At 48.0% G+C, this 17,207-nt stretch overlaps 1 protein-coding gene across 1 annotated transcript; it reads right to left on the reverse strand.

The window, feature by feature from the left end:
- Positions 1-880: 880 nt before the first annotated feature.
- On the reverse strand, positions 881-8,059 carry LOC139559224 (TLR4 interactor with leucine rich repeats-like). The gene has a single exon (XM_071375017.1). The coding sequence runs from the start codon at positions 7,429-7,431 to the stop codon at positions 4,912-4,914; it is 2,520 nt and encodes an 839-aa protein (XP_071231118.1). The 5' UTR covers positions 7,432-8,059; the 3' UTR covers positions 881-4,911.
- Between the last annotated feature and the right edge of the window lie 9,148 nt (positions 8,060-17,207).

Here is a 17,207-nt window from a genome sequence, read left to right on the forward strand (position 1 = left end):
TTTGATAGTGTCAAAGGTCAGCAATCACAGATCTGGGTTATTTTACCCCATCCATAGCTTAGTTTTAGCAGGTTGAGTGAAAGACAATGGAAGTTAGAGTCAGTAGGGGGCACGCCCAATCCACTATAGTTTAACAAAAAGAAACCTATCAGCCTTAACCAAATAGGAATTATATAGAGTTTCTGTTTCATATATCAGACAGTGTTTTCTGGTCTGTGTGTCTGTCTATGTCTGTTGTTATGGTAACACACTATTGAAAGACTTGGGGTGTGAAACTGATCTGACCTGAGAGTCTACACAAACAAAGACCCAACTATTGCCAGACTGTTTTTGTCTTGAAACACACACTCTCTCTCTCTCTCCCTCTCTCTCTGTCTCTCTGTCTCTCTCTCTCTCTCTCTCTCTCTCTCTCTCTCTCTGTCTCTCTCTCTCTCTCTCTCTCTCTCGCTCTCTCTCTCTCTCTCTCTCTCTCTCACACACACACATGATGAAATGTGTACACATTTGTTCTCTATGAATGAATATACAGCAATAAGTGGTGTTTCCTCAGGTCCCCAAAAAATCTCCCAATACACTGCCCTGTGTAGGGTGCCGTCTTTCGGATGTGACGTTAAACGGGTGTCCTGATTCTCTGTGGTCACTAAAGATCCCATGGCATCTTACCATCATGCACCTAATCATCCCCAGCTCACAATTGGCTCATTCATCCCCCTCCTTTCCCTTGTAACTATTCCCCAGGTTGTTGCTGTAAATGAGAACGTGTTCTCAGTCAACTTACCTGGTAAAATAATGGTAAAATATAAATAAAATTAAAATGTTATAATTTTTTTTTTAAATAAGATTGATGAACTTCCTGACTTTTTTGTAAAAATACCACAACTGTAATACCTGTTTATTTATTTATATTGGAACCAAACACACAAGGGACTTCAACCATTATTTACAAAGGTATCCATCTTATTTTCATACAGACAAATGGACCATAGGTCTAACTGTCACATTGTCAGGGATGTTGTTACTTACTTGCCTGTAGCACAATACATATTTGAGTACAAAAGTATAAAAACAACATATAAAACTGATCATTCTAAGTATTTTTCTGCCAACCAGCAGCTATTTTTATTTTCAGGCACATTAGAAATTATATTTTATACACAATTGTACAAAAATGAATGTCTATTACTCTAATATTAGCACCAGATGAAATCAGATAATAATATATTTCTCTCTCTCTCTCACACACACACACACACACACACACACACACACACACACACACACACACACACACACACACACACACACACACACACACACACACACACACACACACACACACACACACACACACACACAGGTGCAAAGAAATGGGAGAGGAAATGCATGAGGCTTAGAGGAAGTCGAGGAAGTCAGTGGGATTGACTTCCTGTAGTGTCTGAATCAGCCCTGATGAGCTCAGCTGTTTGGTCGCCCACAAAGACAACCCTGGTCATAACACCACCCTAACTGTGGTTCTGCTGTGGTCATAACACCACCCTAACTGTGGTTCTGCTGTGGTCATAACACAGCCCTAACTGTGGTTCTGCTGTGGTCATAACACCACCCTAACTGTGGTTCTGCTGTGGTCATAACACCACCCTAACTGTGGTTCTGCTGTGGTCATAACACCACCCTAACTGTGGTTCTGCTGTGGTCATAACACCACCCTAACTGTGGTTCTGCTGTGGTCATAACACCACCCTAACTGTGGTTCTGCTGTGGTCATAACACCACCCTAACTGTGGTCGTAACACCACCCTAACTGTGGTTCTGCTGTGGTCATAACACCACCCTAACTGTGGTCATAACACCACCCTAACTGTGGCTCTGCTGTGGTCATAACACAGCCCTAACTGTGGTTCTGCTGTGGTCATAACACAGCCCTAACTGTGGTTCTGCTGTGGTCATAACACCACCCTAACTGTGGTTCTGCTGTGGTCATAACACCACCCTAACTGTGGTTCTGCTGTGGTCATAACACCACCCTAACTGTGGTTCTGCTGTGGTCATAACACCACCCTAACTGTGGTCGTAACACCACCCTAACTGTGGTTCTGCTGTGGTCATAACACCACCCTAACTGTGGTCATAACACCACCCTAACTGTGGCTCTGCTGTGGTCATAACACAGCCCTAACTGTGGTTCTGCTGTGGTCATAACACAGCCCTAACTGTGGTTCTGCTGTGGTCATAACACCACCCTAACTGTGGTTCTGCTGTGGTCATAACACCACCCTAACTGTGGTCGTAACACCACCCTAACTGTGGTTCTGCTGTGGTCATAACACCACCCTAACTGTGGTCATAACACCACCCTAACTGTGGCTCTGCTGTGGTCATAACACAGCCCTAACTGTGGTTCTGCTGTGGTCATAACACAGCCCTAACTGTGGTTCTGCTGTGGTCATAACACCACCCTAACTGTGGTCATAACACCACCCTAACTGTGGCTCTGCTGTGGTCATAACACAGCCCTAACTGTGGTTCTGCTGTGGTCATAACACAGCCCTAACTGTGGTTCTGCTGTGGTCATAACACCACCCTAACTGTGGTTCTGCTGTGGTCATAACACCACCCTAACTGTGGTCGTAACACCACCCTAACTGTGGTTCTGCTGTGGTCATAACACCACCCTAACTGTGGTCATAACACCACCCTAACTGTGGCTCTGCTGTGGTCATAACACAGCCCTAACTGTGGTTCTGCTGTGGTCGTAACACAGCCCTAACTGTGGTTCTGCTGTGGTCATAACACCACCCTAACTATGGTTCTGCTGTGGTCGTAACACCACCCTAACTATGGTTCTGCTGTGGTCGTAACACCACCCTAACTGTGGCTCTGTTAGGGTCATAACCAGGCCTGCATACCAGGGCCAGATTAATGCAGGGGCTTACCGGGTTTGAAGCTCCTTGGCCCAGGGCTGTGGGGGGCCTAAAAGGCAGCAAAAAAAGAAATACTAAATCAAATAATTATATGCTGCATATATTATATATACAGTATATGTTATATACGTCAAATATATTTTTTTTTTACTGCAACCGCCAACCAGTTAAATAAAAAATACAAAAATGTAAAACACAGGACGATTCAGGAGCCCGCTCTCAATGAGAGTAGACAGCCTGATGCTGCTCTGCTAATCGTCAGATGGGGGGAGGAGAAGAGGTAGGGGGGCACATGTGGGTAACTGGTGGGCCCTGCCTTGATTGGTAACTGCATAATAAATTCATGTGACTGGCAAATTAGAGCGCCCAAGAGGCAATCATTTAAATTTACATAATAACATTACTTTTTTTATTATTATTTTAGTCAACCACAGGAGCCTGCTCTCGATGTTCAAAATACACCAGAGATCATAATTTAGCCACAGAGGATCAATAGTTTTTTTTAAACAACTGGATTAAATTTGATCACAACCAAAATAAAGGAAACACCAGCATAGTGTCTTAAAAGGGTGTTTGGCCACCACGAGCTGCCAGAACAGCTTCAATGCTCCTTGGCATAGAGTCTATAAGTGGACCTAAACCATGCCAGGAAAATGCGCCCCACAGCATGACATATTATTTCCTTTATTTTGGCAGTTACTGGTTGCCTACAGTCGGGAAGGCCGCGATTTGGCCAGCATGCGCGCCAAATATACAGCTTGTTGCGTTTGTGGCCATAGACATATAATCCACAGAGTTTTGGAACCTCTTACCCTGGCAATTTGACTATTCAACTGATGGGTACACTAGCAATGGCTGCCAGTCCTGATTTGAATGTAAATTTATATGGATTATATTTCTATGGTTGGTTGTAGCTGTCTGTTTGACTTTTGCAAATTTCAAAAGACAATTGCAGGAAAAATGTAAAGTTTGGAAAGCAAATGCATACCACTGAAAAGAGAAGACTAGTCTATCTGTTGAACCAATAGAACAACTACCAGCAACAGCAGCAGTGTTTTTCAAAGTAGCTCATCTTGAGATAAACTGTTGCCAAGAGGAACGCATCGGCCATCACCGTGAGTAGTATCCTATGGCTGCATCTTCATAACTAGGTGAGTCAGTGTGCCACCGGACATGTTATTTAGTAGCCTACTGTAGCCTATAATATATATATATATATTGTCTCCTAATATTGTACAATGTGTGTGTTGCTTCATTGGTCTGGACTGTTGTTTGTTTGAATTCAAGACCAGATTGACCTCAGTTTGTCAGTGTTAGAGTAGCCACTAATTTAGGTAATTTGTGTGGTATTAAAAAATATTCAGCTAATGTCTTTTATCATGTAAATGACGTAGAATTGCATGAAATGCGTTTTGTAAAAGGCAAAAAAATTATCGAGACCTGCTAACAGATGATCCCCATTTGTGGAAATCCTAAAAACGTCTCTGCTCAACAGTAGCCTATGTCACATGACAAATATTATTATGGCTTTATTATGAGAGAGATTTCTCTGCACCAAGATGCATCCAATTGCATCTTGGTGCAGGGACTTGTTTACAGCATATGATGGTGTGCTGGGGGGGGGGGGGGGGGGGTCGTCCCTGGTCCTAACACCCTGGCTGTGGTCCTGCTATTGTGGTGAAGTGCCCTACAGTGCAGGTTCAATTCCAGTCCAGTTCTGTTTCTGTCTCTGCAGCACCTTAGACATTCTCCTGAGGATGTGATGGTGTCTTGGTGTTCTCAGGTTCTAGATAAGGGTTCTACTGTTGGATTATCTAATGGCTCACAATAACATGAATAGTATATATGGGTCACACAGCGCAATTTTTTTCATGTTCTACACTCTTAGAAAAAGGGTTCCAAAGGGGTTCTTTGGCTGTCCCCATAGGACAACCCTTTTAGGTTCTAGGTAGCACTGTTTTTTCTAAGAGTGTAGGTCTCTAGGGTTCTACTAATCACAAAACCTCTGCATGTTGCTGTTGTCTCTACGGGTGGGGCTGTTGTCAAGGAAACGGTCGCAGGGGAACTCAATGAGGTCTCCCCCTTCCTCCAGGGTTCCGAGCCGTGGAGGCCGGCTGCTCTGGAAACTGGTAAAGTCAGTCGACACAGCCGCTGTCGTTGCCATGGAGCCGCGGAACGGTCGCCGCGTGGAGTACATGTGACGCACATGCACCGCCGACTTCCTCCTTTTCAGTTTCCGCCTCAAACTCTGCCCTAGCCAGGCTCCACCAATCACCAGCAGGAGGATGGCGTTGACGGCCAGCGTTGCAATGGTGACCAGGTGGAGATCGGAGGTCAGTGTCCCTTGGCGACGAGACTCCTCTGGGAGAGTGACCAATCCAGCGCAGTGGTCCCTGGGCGCCACCTGACACACGGCCCCTCCCACCACCCCCTCCACACACACCATGTAGGTGACTTCTGGGCGGAGTTCTCGTAACATCACAGACCGCGCCCCGCCACGGGCAAACACATAGCGGGGGAAACGGCCAGATGTCCCGAACCGGTCGTACAGCAAGCGGTAGTGGACCTCGTCTAGTCCCGGTCCGGCTCCCGGTGTGAATCGGAGGTGGTGGCGTGTGGTCCAGTGGACTGTGGCCGTGCTGGAGGCGACCTGGTCAACGGTCACGTTGGTGAGGAAGTGACGGTTGAACATACAGGGGTCTGTCATTACAGGTAGACCATACTCCTGACCGCCTCTGAGAAGGTCAAACCGCTCCTCTGAGGTGGTGAGCTCTGTGATTGGTCCACTGAGACGGTTTCCATGGCTATTTTGGCTGTCAAGTGTCTGAGGCACGGTTGTGGTTGGGGCCATGGGGTTGATGAGCGAAGGGGCTTGTGTTTGAGGAATGCCACGGCCCAGAACGGAACCCCGCCTCCCTTTCTCACGCTTCCCAGCAGAAGGTCGCGACCTGGGGCTGGCGGATATTTTCTTCCTCCTTTTCCTGTCCAACGACAGGGATTTGTCCCGCTCCTCTGGCCCTCCCTGTTCCTGATGGATACCTACCTCCTGTTCTCCCTCCTTTCTCTCCTCTTCCTCGCTACCCCTGTTCTCTTCCTCTATTGCCTTCATCTCCACTCCTGCTCTACTTCCAATTCCCCTCTGCTCTTCTACATCCTTCCTCACCTCCCCCTCTCTCATCATCCTCTCCTCCACCTCCTTCTCCAGGACCCCCCCACCTCTGCTCTCCTCAGGCCCAATTTGGGTCTCACACAAATGGCTCCAATTCCCTTGGGTCTGTAGCTGGGAGCTGTTGACATAATCCAGATACTTCCCGTTCAGTGTCGCTGGGTGATGACACTTCACAAAAACGGTCAGCAGCTTCCCTTGAGAGTGCGCCGACGTCATCCACTGTTTTAGCTCGCTCAGGCGGCAGTCACACGTCCAGTTGTTGCCATGGAGATCCAAATCGTAAAGGCGGCTGTTGAGGGTGAATATGTGACCGGAGAGGCTCGTGAGCCGGTTGTCTTTGAGTTTTAAAACCCTCAGGTGCTTTAGTTTTTTAAAAGCCATCGGGTTCACGTTGGAAATGTGGTTGCGACTAAAGTCCAGCTCCTCGATTTGCTCCAGCGGGTCAAGAAGTCCCGCGGGAATATCTTCCAGCTCGTTCCCATCCATCAGAAACTCTCTCACGCTTGACAGCCCCTTCAAAGCCTCGCTCTCCAACCGGGAGATGTTGTTATTGCTGAGGGATAGTTTAGACAGCTTTTTCAGATTTTGAAAGACGTGGTTTCCGACGTATTGTATTTCATTTTCAGAGAGCAGCAAGGTAGACAGTGACCTGAGCTGGGAAAACGTAAACACATTACGCACGGCCGTCTGTTTGTTCTGCGCCAGGTTGAGAAAGCGCAGTTTGATGAGCTTGGAAAAGGCATTTCTGTGAATGTGGCTCAGCTGGTTCGATTCTAGATGGAGATAATGCAGATTGGTCAAGCTCTTGAACACCGAGTCCTGTAACAGTTCTATGGCGTTCCCATCCAACCTCAGCCTCACAACGCTCTCTAAGTTACCAAACAGCTCTGGAGTGATCTTCTTCATGTCATTGTTATTGCCATACAAAGTTGTCAGTTTTTTCAGTGACTGTAAAGTTCCTGGGGGTATTGTTGATATCAGATTGTTGCCCAAATACAGCTCCTCCAATTTGGAGAGCTTTTCAAACGCTTTAGGGTGAATGGTCTGTATTTGATTATACTGTAAGTTCAACCGTATAAGATTTCCATACCGAGTGAAGTCGAAGGCAGAGATGTTACCAATGAAGTTTCCCCCGAGGCTGAAGACAAGTATGTCCTCTGGGACCCGCGAGGAGGGCACCTTGGGTACCGCGCGAAGCCCTCGGTTTGTGCAGAGGAGGTGCTGCGCGTGCTGGCAATCGCAGCGCTCGGGACAGAAGCCGCTGGCGGGTGAGGGTGAAAGGAGCCCATTACAGGAAAAAAGGAGAAAGCAGATGACCGCCACAAAATTACCGGTATCCATTCCCAAACGGCAGTTGGAACAACCTTCTGATGCAGCATTCCCCTTTGTGTTTAAGTGCAGTTACCCCGACTCTCCACTCTCACTTTCGTGTCTGATATATCCATTATCCACTTGTTGCTCCAAAAAACGGGGAGAGGAAGTTTCTCTGCACAAAGTTTAGTGTGAGGAAGTGTCTGGATCCATGGTTATGCAGCGTTGTCCATATACTAAGTTCATTTGTGCGCTGCGATGTTATGCCGTGTGAGGAACGCTCACCTCCCCAGAATGCTCCATCCCCCAATTGGTCATCTGGTGCAAATTACAGACGTCCACAAAACGCAGGGTTCAGGCGCAGAGCACACACACACTCACACACACAAATGCTCAGCCCCTCCCCCGCAACTCCCGTCCCCGCCAAGACCAGATGTGGACAGTGCCTGGCGCACAGGATACAGAGGTGCGCGCGCAAATACGCACAAGCGCGCGCATGAACACACACATGTGTCACACACACACGCGTCCTCTGAAACTAATCAAATGCGTGGGAGAAAGGTACGCATATATATTGTTGTATTCGAGGCAGAGAGAGAGAGAGACGTGACCGAACCCTTTGACCAAGTTTTCTGCACGCCCCCGCACCACCGGGGGTCGCGAGGCAGGATTCTATACTTGGCATAGAGAAAGCAGACGGGAAGCCTTCCTTCCCACGAGTGTCCCCCTGACTCAGTCCCCCTGACTGACTCCCTCCTCGCACACGGTTCAAAGTGCATAATGGAGCTACACAGGCAGCCAATCACCAGAGGAAGAAAAGACAGAGAGTGTGGAACTGAGATAACCTAGCTCACACAAAATAACAACACCTTAAAACTGTGTTACTGCTGTTATTAATACACTTCTACAAGATAGAAGATATAGAAAAATAGAGAAAGATATCTTGCAGGTCATTTACCCATGCCCTCATCAATGAACACCAGCTAATTCAAGCTGGCCGGTCGGGGGAGCTCATTCAAACACACATGGTTTACATTATACAAGAGGAATTCAGGTCATGGTGCCTGTGTTAAGACTACAGATCACTGCCAAATCATTGTTTAGGATCTCACCTTGAAAGACTGGGTACAAAGCATGGTCTATGTAGTGAGTGTTCAGTGCAGTGAGCCATGCAGCAGACTGTAGGCTGTAGGTTGTAGTCTAGTCACAGTGAGCCATGTAGCAGACTGTAGGTTGTAGTGCAGTCATGTAGTGGACTGTAGGTTGTAGTGTAGTCATGTAGTGGACTGTAGGTTGCAGTGTAGTCATGTAGTGGACTGTAAGTTTAGCTGTAGTCATGTAGTAGACTGTAGGTTACGGTGTAGTCATGTAGTGGACTGTAGGTTGTAGTGGAGTCATGTAGTAGACTGTAGGTTGTAGTGTAGTCATGTAGTGGACTGTAAGTTTCGCTGTAGTCATGTAGTAGACTGTAGGTTACGGTGTAGTCATGTAGTGGACTGTAGGTTGTAGTGGAGTCATGTAGTGGACTGTAGGTTGCAGTGTAGTCATGTAGTGGACTGTAGGTTACGGTGTAGTCATGTAGTGGACTGTAGGTTGTAGTGTAGTCATGTAGTGGACTGTAGGTTGTAGTGGAGTCATGTAGTGGACTGTAGGTTGTAGTGTAGTCATGTAGTGGACTGTAGGTTGCAGTGTAGTCATGTAGTGGACTGTAGGTTACGGTGTAGTCATGTAGTGGACTGTAGGTTGTAGTGTAGTCATGTAGTAGACTCTAGGTTACGGTGTAGTCATGTAGTGGACTGTAGGTTGTAGTGTAGTCATGTAGTAGACTCTAGGTTGTAGTGTAGTCATGTAGTGGACTGTAGGTTGCAGTGTAGTCATTTAGTAGACTCTGGGTTGTAGTGTAGTCATGTAGTGGACTGTAGGTTGCAGTGTAGTCATGTAGTGGACTGTAGGTTGCAGTGTAGTCATGTAGTGGACTGTAGGTTGTAGTGTAGTCATGTAGTGGACTGTAGGTTGCAGTGTAGTCATGTAGTGGACTGTAGGTTGCAGTGTAGTCATGTAGTAGACTCTAGGTTGTAGTGTAGTCATGTAGTGGACTGTAGGTTGTAGGTTGTTGTCTAGTCATTGTACTGTGTAATGCTGACTACTGTGTGTGAGGATGTAGAATAGCATAGCTTCCTGATAGGCTGAGTTTCTTAGGACGCCCAATTCTCATTTGTCACTAATTGGTCTTTTGACGATCAGATCTTTTGCCACTATTTAGTCTGCCTGTGTAAACGCAGCCTTAATACCCCACAGCTTGTACCAAGAGGTTTCTATCTTGATGGCGCAAGAGGAAGTGCACTTGTAGAGTAACCACAACCTCCACATCTTGTAGAAGACCAGAGTGAAAGAAGTAGTGGTGTAACAATCACCAAGACAACCTGTGAAAAATGTACGCCATCTTTTACCGCAGAACATGAAAAATATTCTACAGGAGCACTGATCTGGAGACAAGGTTGTCATAAAACAGTGCTCACACACCCCCCATAGACAATTGTGCACATGTACCGCACACACACTGACACACATGCACGCATGCACAAATACACACAAAAATGATTTAACCCAAGTGATGCAATTTTTGTATCTATAAATTCCTAGGATTGCTGACAGTGAGGGAGAGCCCATAAGAGCATTAGTCCAATTCTCATGCATGTCTATTAGAGATCACAGTGAGTAATGTCTTCCAACAAATCTGGGATCAGGGGTGCTCAGGCGCCCCTGCTCCAGCGAGGTCATTTCCTGTCTAGCCCTTCACATGAATTTTTCTCTCAGTCTGTCAAACTCTGATGGGAGGAAGCTCTCTCTCTCCATCTCTCTTTCTTTGTACGCACAAGTGTGCGCTTGCGTGTTTGTGTACATGTGTGTGTGTGCCTGTGTGTTCTAGGACTGAGAAGGAGATGAGAGGAAGCATTTATAAGGCCAGAACTCTGTCTGAGCCCAGATACAGCCCTGGTTCGTCCTTTATCAACCTTGCGTACATTTCTTACTAAATTCTGGCGTACGTGGATATTCTAGGATTTGTGTGTGCCACAAAGGATTGGGATTTGTCAAATATACACATGTTTACATTGATAAATCAGAGCAAAATTGTATTTGTACCTACAACCAATATAAATGGACAAAGCCATCGATCACATGACACCATTCATTCCTATGTGAAGATTCGAAAACGCATTGAAGCCAAATGAAGTCGGTTAAGATGGCGTCTTATGGAGACGGAACATGCGCAGTTTGAGCTACTCCAGGAAGTAGAGCTGCAGGCTAGTTCTTTTTCCCCCCTCCCATTGAGTAACTCAAGTTGAAGGCCGACCGAGTACTGCAGGCTGCCATTAGGGACTAAATTATCCTTATAACTTCTGACGACAGCACCTTACCATTCACATTTTATGGTAACAAAAAAAATAAAAAATCTTTGATGCATGTTTTGGTGACGTTGGAACCAGGCCATCATAGTTCCTAAAAGAAAGCTCAATGGCAAATTTGGTCACATTTCTGTAAAGTTGTGGGCAGAACGTTGCAACGACTTTTCCAAACTAAATATAGTGCACACTGGCCGTGCATTTTGTAAAATTGATTATCATTTCAAACAATTTAAAAGAAAATGCTACAGCCCACACTTCTATGTAAAGTATGAACTGCTGTTCAATATTTTGTTTATCAATACATGAAAATGTGTTTCTATCTCCTGCTTTGGAATAGGCCCTGAAATTAAATAGGCCAGGCTACGCACACTTTCCTGTCAAGTTCAAAATTGATAAAGACCAATCTCTTTGGGAAAACAGGCACACACAAAGTTTGGAGTACTGTTGTGTGAACTCAGCTTTGATAAATGACCCTGGATCAGTGGGGGGGGACACCCTGTCCGTAGTGCTGAGCTATTAACCCACATTTAGTTTTTTTGTTATTAAACAACTAATTGACCAATGTTGGTTGAATTACTTGAATTGCATTTAGTTCTGTTTTTTGTGAGCCCAATGCACCACTTCTCTAGAGAGAAATGTTTTAGGCAACTGAATGTTCACTATTTTGGGCTTTGGAATTTCCATTAAAAAGCTATAAAAAAAAATGTTTTATGTCATTATATTTCATAATGCATTTAATGTGATTATTTTTTAATAATGGAACGGAAACGGAAACCGAAGCGACCCATAAAAGCACTAATTGCTCAGCACTAACTGTCAGTGAAGTTTCACGAGTTACTGTCACGCTCTGGCCTTAGTATTCTTTGTTTTCTTTATTATTTTAGTTAGGTCAGGGTGTGACATGGGGTATGTTTGTGTTTTTGTCTTGTCTTGGGTGGTTGTAGTGTCTAGGGGGATTTGTTAGAGTGTATGGGTTTGAGTTGAGTGAATGTTTCTAGGGAAGTCTATGGTTGAGTGAAGGTGTCTAGGTATGTCTATGGTTGCCTGAGTGGTTCTCAATCAGAGACAGATGTTTTTAATTTGTCTCTGATTGGGAGCCATATTTAAGGCGGCCATAGGCATCATGTATTTGTGGGTAATTGTCTATGTCTAAACGTTAGTAGCTTGTGTGTGCACTTTCGTTTTGTAGCTTCACGGTCGTTTGTTGTTTTGTGTAGTGTTCGTTTTCGTGTTTTTTCCTTCTTCAAATAAAAAGAAGATGGCTTATTTTTCACATGCTGCGTTTTGGTCCGTCTCTCCTCCACACGATCGTGACAGAATTACCCACCAAACAAGGATCAAGCAGCGTGATCAGTGGCAACAGGAGCAAGGAACAAAGGATTCATGGACATGGGAGGAGATTTTGGATGGAAAGGGACCTTGGGCACAACCGGGAGAATATCGCCTCCCTCGTGAAGAGTTGGAGGCAGCGAAAGCCGAGAGGAGGCGATATGAGGAGGCAGCACGGAGGCAAGGCTGGAAGCCCGCAAGTACAACCCCAAAATTTCTTGGGGGGGGCTTAGAGGTAGTGGGCCGAGGGCAGGTAGGAGACCTGCGCCCACTTCCCAGGCTAACCGTGGAGAGCGGGAGTACGGGCGGACACCGTGTTACGCAGTAGAGCGCACGGTGTCTCCTGTACGTGTTCATAGCCCGGTGCGGGTTATTCCACCTCCCCGCACTGGTAGGGCTAGATTGGGCATTGAGCCAGGTGCCATGAAGCCGGCTCAACGCGTCTGGTCTCCAGTGCGTCTCCTCGGGCCGGCTTACATGGCACCAGCCTTACGCATGGTGTCCCCGGTTCGCCTACATAGCCCGGTGCGGGTTATTCCACCTCCCCGCACTGGGCGGGCGACGGGGACCATTCAACCAGGTAAGGTTGGGCAGGCTCGGTGCTCAAGGGAGTCAGTACGCCTGCACGGTCCGGTATTTCCGGTGCCACCTCCCCGCCCCAGTCCAGTTCCACCAGTGCCTACACCACGCACCAGGCTTCCAGTGTGTCTCCAGAACCCTGTTCCTCCTCCACGCACTCGTCCAATGGTGCGTGTCTCCCGCCCATTACCACCTGTGCCTACGCCACGCACCAAGTCTCTTGTGCGTCTCCAGAGTCCTGTGCATCCTGTTGCTGCTCCCCGCACTAGCCTTGAAGTGCGTGTCCCCAGCCCGGTACCACCAGTGCCGGCACCACGCACTAGGCCTAATGTGCGTATCCAGGGTCCAGTATGCCCTGTTCCTTCTCCCCGCACTAGCCTTGAGATGCGTGTCTCCAGCCCGGTACCACCAGTTCCGGCACCACGCACCAGGCCTACAGTGCGCCTCATCCGGCCAGAGCCATCCGTCTACCCAGTGCCATCTGAGCCATCCGTCTCCCCAGCGCCATCTGAGCCATCCGTCTCCCCAGCGCCATCTGAGCCATCCGTCTCCCCAGCGCCATCTGAGCCATCCGTCTCCCCAGCGCCATCTGAGCCATCCGTCTCCCCAGCGCCATCTGAGCCATCCGTCTCCCCAGCGCCATCTGAGCCATCCGTCTCCCCAGCGCCATCTGAGCCATCCGTCTCCCCAGCGCCGTCTGAGCCATCCGTCTCCCCAGCGCCGTCTGAGCCATCCGTCTGCCCAGTGCCGTCTGAGCCATCCGTCTGCCCAGTGCCGTCTGAGCCATCTGTCTGTCCCGAGCTGTCAGAGCCGCCCGTCTGTCCCGAGCTGTCAGAGCCGTTCGTCAGTCAGGAGCTGCTAGAGCCATTCGTCAGACAGGATCTGCCAGAGCCGCCAACCAGACAGGATCTGCCAGAGCCGCCAACCAGACAGGATCTGCCAGAGCCGCCAACCAGACAGGATCTGCCAGAGCCGCCAACCAGACAGGATCTGCCAGAGCCGCCAGCCTGCCATGAGCGTCCAGAGCCGTCAGCCTGCCATGAGCGTCCAGAGCCGTCAGCCTGCCATGAGCGTCCAGAGCCGTCAGCCTGCCATGAGCGTCCAGAGCCGTCAGCCTGCCATGGGCAGCCAGAGTCGCCCGCCAGCCATGGGCAGCCAGAGTCGCCCGCCAGCCATGGGCAGCCAGAGTCGCCCGCCAGCCATGGGCAGCCAGAGTCGCCCGCCAGCCATGGGCAGCCAGAGTCGCCCGCCAGCCATGGGCAGCCAGAGTCGCCCGCCAGCCATGGGCAGCCAGAGTCGCCCGCCAGCCATGGGCAGCCAGAGTCGCCCGCCAGCCATGGGCAGCCAGAGTCGCCCGCCAGCCATGGGCAGCCAGAGTCGCCCGCCGGCCATGGGCAGCCAGAGTTCGTGTTTTTTCCTTCTTCAAATAAAAAGAAGATGGCTTATTTTTCACAAGCTGCGTTTTGGTCCGTCTCTCCTCCACACGATCGTGACAGTTACGCTAATAGAATAAGGTATTTCACTGTCATTAAATGAGTGTAGAAAAGCTCTTTGTAATGCAGTTAGTCAATGTTAGTTATGAGGCAGTGGAGGCTGGTGGGAGGAGCTATAGGAGGACAGGCTCATTGTAAAGATTGGAATGGAATAAATGGAATGGTACCGAACACATCAAAGATATGAAAACTACATGTACGACTCCGTTCTATTCCAGCCATTACAATGAGCCCGTCCTCCTATAGCTCCTCCCACCAGCCTCCACTTGTATAAGGGTAGTGTTAATGTGCCAACTAACAGTGTGGGCCATATAGTCTACACAGTTTAGTAAAGTTCAGTGAGGTATTACTGAAATATTGGTGTAGAAGAACTTGAAGGAGGAGAGAAGGAGAGGAAGAGTGGAATAAGTCACACATGGCCTGGAGAGAGAAATGTGTTTTCCTGCTGTCTGAGAGCTGGAGAGAGGGAGAGTTTAGATAAAAAGAGGGAGAGAAGAGAGATAAAGGGAATAAACAGATATTCAGTGAAGGGTGCTGGAGAGAGGGGGAAGGAGAGGGAGCGAAAGACAGAATAAACATATTATAGACAGAGATAGATATGGAAAGAAAGAGGGGGAGAGAGAAAAATTATAAACAGATATTCAGGGCAGAGAGCTGGAGAGAGGGGGAAGGAGAGGAAAGAATAGACAAATATTACTCAGAGATGGAGAGAGGGAGAGAAAGAGAGGGAGAAGGAGTGAAAGAGAGAGGGAGAAGAGACGGATATACTTGTAGATAGAGCCTCTAGTCAGTGAGCTATAGTCTTCTGATGCTGACCCAATTCCAGGCTCTCACAAAGAGGTCCATTCAGGACCCCGGACAGGGTTGTCTGTCAGTGTGCCTGAGCACAAAGGTGGACACAGTCTGGTTTCATCAGCCCTTCTCTCTCATCACTCCTCTCTTCCCCACAGCCTTGGACTGTCCAGTCAGCACCACACAGATTACATTTCACCCTCAACACACAGAGAGAGAGGCCTCATTCTGTCAGAGAGCGAGCGAGAGAGAGAGAGAGAGAGAGGCCTCATTCTGTCAGAGAGAGAGAGAGAGAGAGAGAGAGAGAGAGAGAGAGAGAGAGAGAGAGAGAGAGAGAGAGAGAGAGAGAGAGAGAGAGAGAGAGAGAGAGAGAGAGAGAGAGAGAGAGAGAGAGAGGCCTCATTCTGTCAGAGAGAGAGAGAGAGGCCTCATTCTGTCAGAGAGAAAGAGAGAGGCCTCATTCTGGAAGAAAGAGAGAGAGAGAAAGAGAGGCCTCATTCTGTCAGAGAGAGAGAGAGAGGCCTCATTCTGTCAGAGAGAAAGAGAGAGGCCTCATTCTGGAAGAAAGAGAGAAAGAGAGAGAGAGGCCTCATTCTGGCAGAGAGAGAGCGAGAGGCCTCATTCTGTCAGAGAGAGAGCGAAGCCTCATTCTGTCAGAGAGAGAAAGAGAGAGAGAGAGAGAGAGGCCTCATTCTGTCAGAGAGAGAAAGAGAGAGAGAGAGAGAGAGAGAGAGAGGCCTCATTCTGTGAGAGTGAGAGAGAGAGAGAGAGGGGCCTCATTCTGGCAGAGAGAGAGAGAGAAAGAGAGAGAGAGGCCTCATCCTGTCAGAGAGAGAGAGAGGCCTCATCCTGTCAGAGAGAGAGAGAGAGAGAGAGAGGGGGGCCTCATCCTGTCAGAGTGAGAGAGAGGTTTAATAGGTTGCTGTGAATGTGGTAGTAATGCGTAAGTGAGATGATATCTAGGTTATTGAATGTTCGTGTGCGAGTGGATGTGTGCCGATGTTTAGGTCATGAAGGTGTGTGTGTGTGTGTGAATGAGACGGTGCAGTATATAGGTTGTCCAGGTTTCCCCGCTGTAGAGTTCAGGTGTTGAAACAGCCTATCTAAGGCAATACTCTCCCTAGCAGTGTGTGTGTGTGTGTGTGTGTGTGTGTGTGTGTGTGTGTGTGTGTGTGTGTGTGTGTGTGTGTGTGTGTGTGTGTGTGTGTGTGTGTGTGTGTGTGTGTGTGTGTGTGTGTGTGTGTGTGTGTGTGTGTGTGACGGTGCAGTATATAGGTTGTCCAGGTTTCCCTGCTGTAGAGTTCAGGTGTTGAAACAGCCTATCTAAGGCAATACTCTCCCTAGCAGTGTGTGTGTGTGTGTGTGTGTGTGTGTGTGTGTGTGTGTGTGTGTGTGTGTGTGTGTGTGTGTGTGTGTGTGTGTGTGTGTGTGTGTGTGTGTGTGTGTGTGTGTGTGTGTGTGTGTGTGTGTGTGTGTGTGTGTGTGTGCATAGAGGTGTTATGTGTGAGAGAGAAGCAGAGCTGTTTGTCTGTTTTGAAAACCTTATGTATCCGTATTACACACATATTTCATTATCTAACAGAACTGAGACAGTTTGAGTTGAACTAGTTCACAGGGCTAAACAATGGATTCTTTAGGTCAGCTCTATGGCCTTTGGGCTCCCTGGGAAGACACACAAACATGCACACACACACACAAATATAAAAACGCAGCGGGTGATTTGGCCTTGAAGTGATGATTTACCACCCAGCTTAGGGCTGTCTGAACACACACACACAGAACGGGTGAGAGGGGGCTCTAAAGTAATGATCTGCCTCGCACACACAAAGGGGCGGAAGTCTCCTGATTGGAGACACATGGCGGTTTATTGTCTGAAAACAGTTCTGCAATCACAGCAGCTTGCTTTTCTCTGAGGACCTCAAGACTCAACAAGCATTAACTGTATGTGAAACAGACCCCCATGCAAACACATGAAACAAGATGCTTCTCATTTGGGCCTATGACAATAATCAACAGAGATGATAGTACAGGAAGTGGATAGATGATCTCTTTGTGCTTTTGGTTGGTCTTCAACTCCAGACTAACCCATTGAGAAAACTCAACAAGTAACACACACTCCCCCACACTCCATGTCTGCTTGGTGCATTGTGTGTACATCTAACCAGCTTGAGAGAGAGAGAGAGAGAGAGAGAGAGAGCGAGAGAGA

Source organism: Salvelinus alpinus, chromosome 29 (genome assembly GCF_045679555.1).
Source record: "Salvelinus alpinus chromosome 29, SLU_Salpinus.1, whole genome shotgun sequence".
NCBI lineage: Eukaryota > Metazoa > Chordata > Actinopteri > Salmoniformes > Salmonidae > Salvelinus > Salvelinus alpinus.

What these genes read in the sequence shown, in the direction of transcription:
- LOC139559224 (XM_071375017.1), bottom strand. Translation starts at nt 7,431, where the DNA reads ATGGATACCGGTAATTTTGTGGCGGTCATCTGCTTTCTCCTTTTTTCC.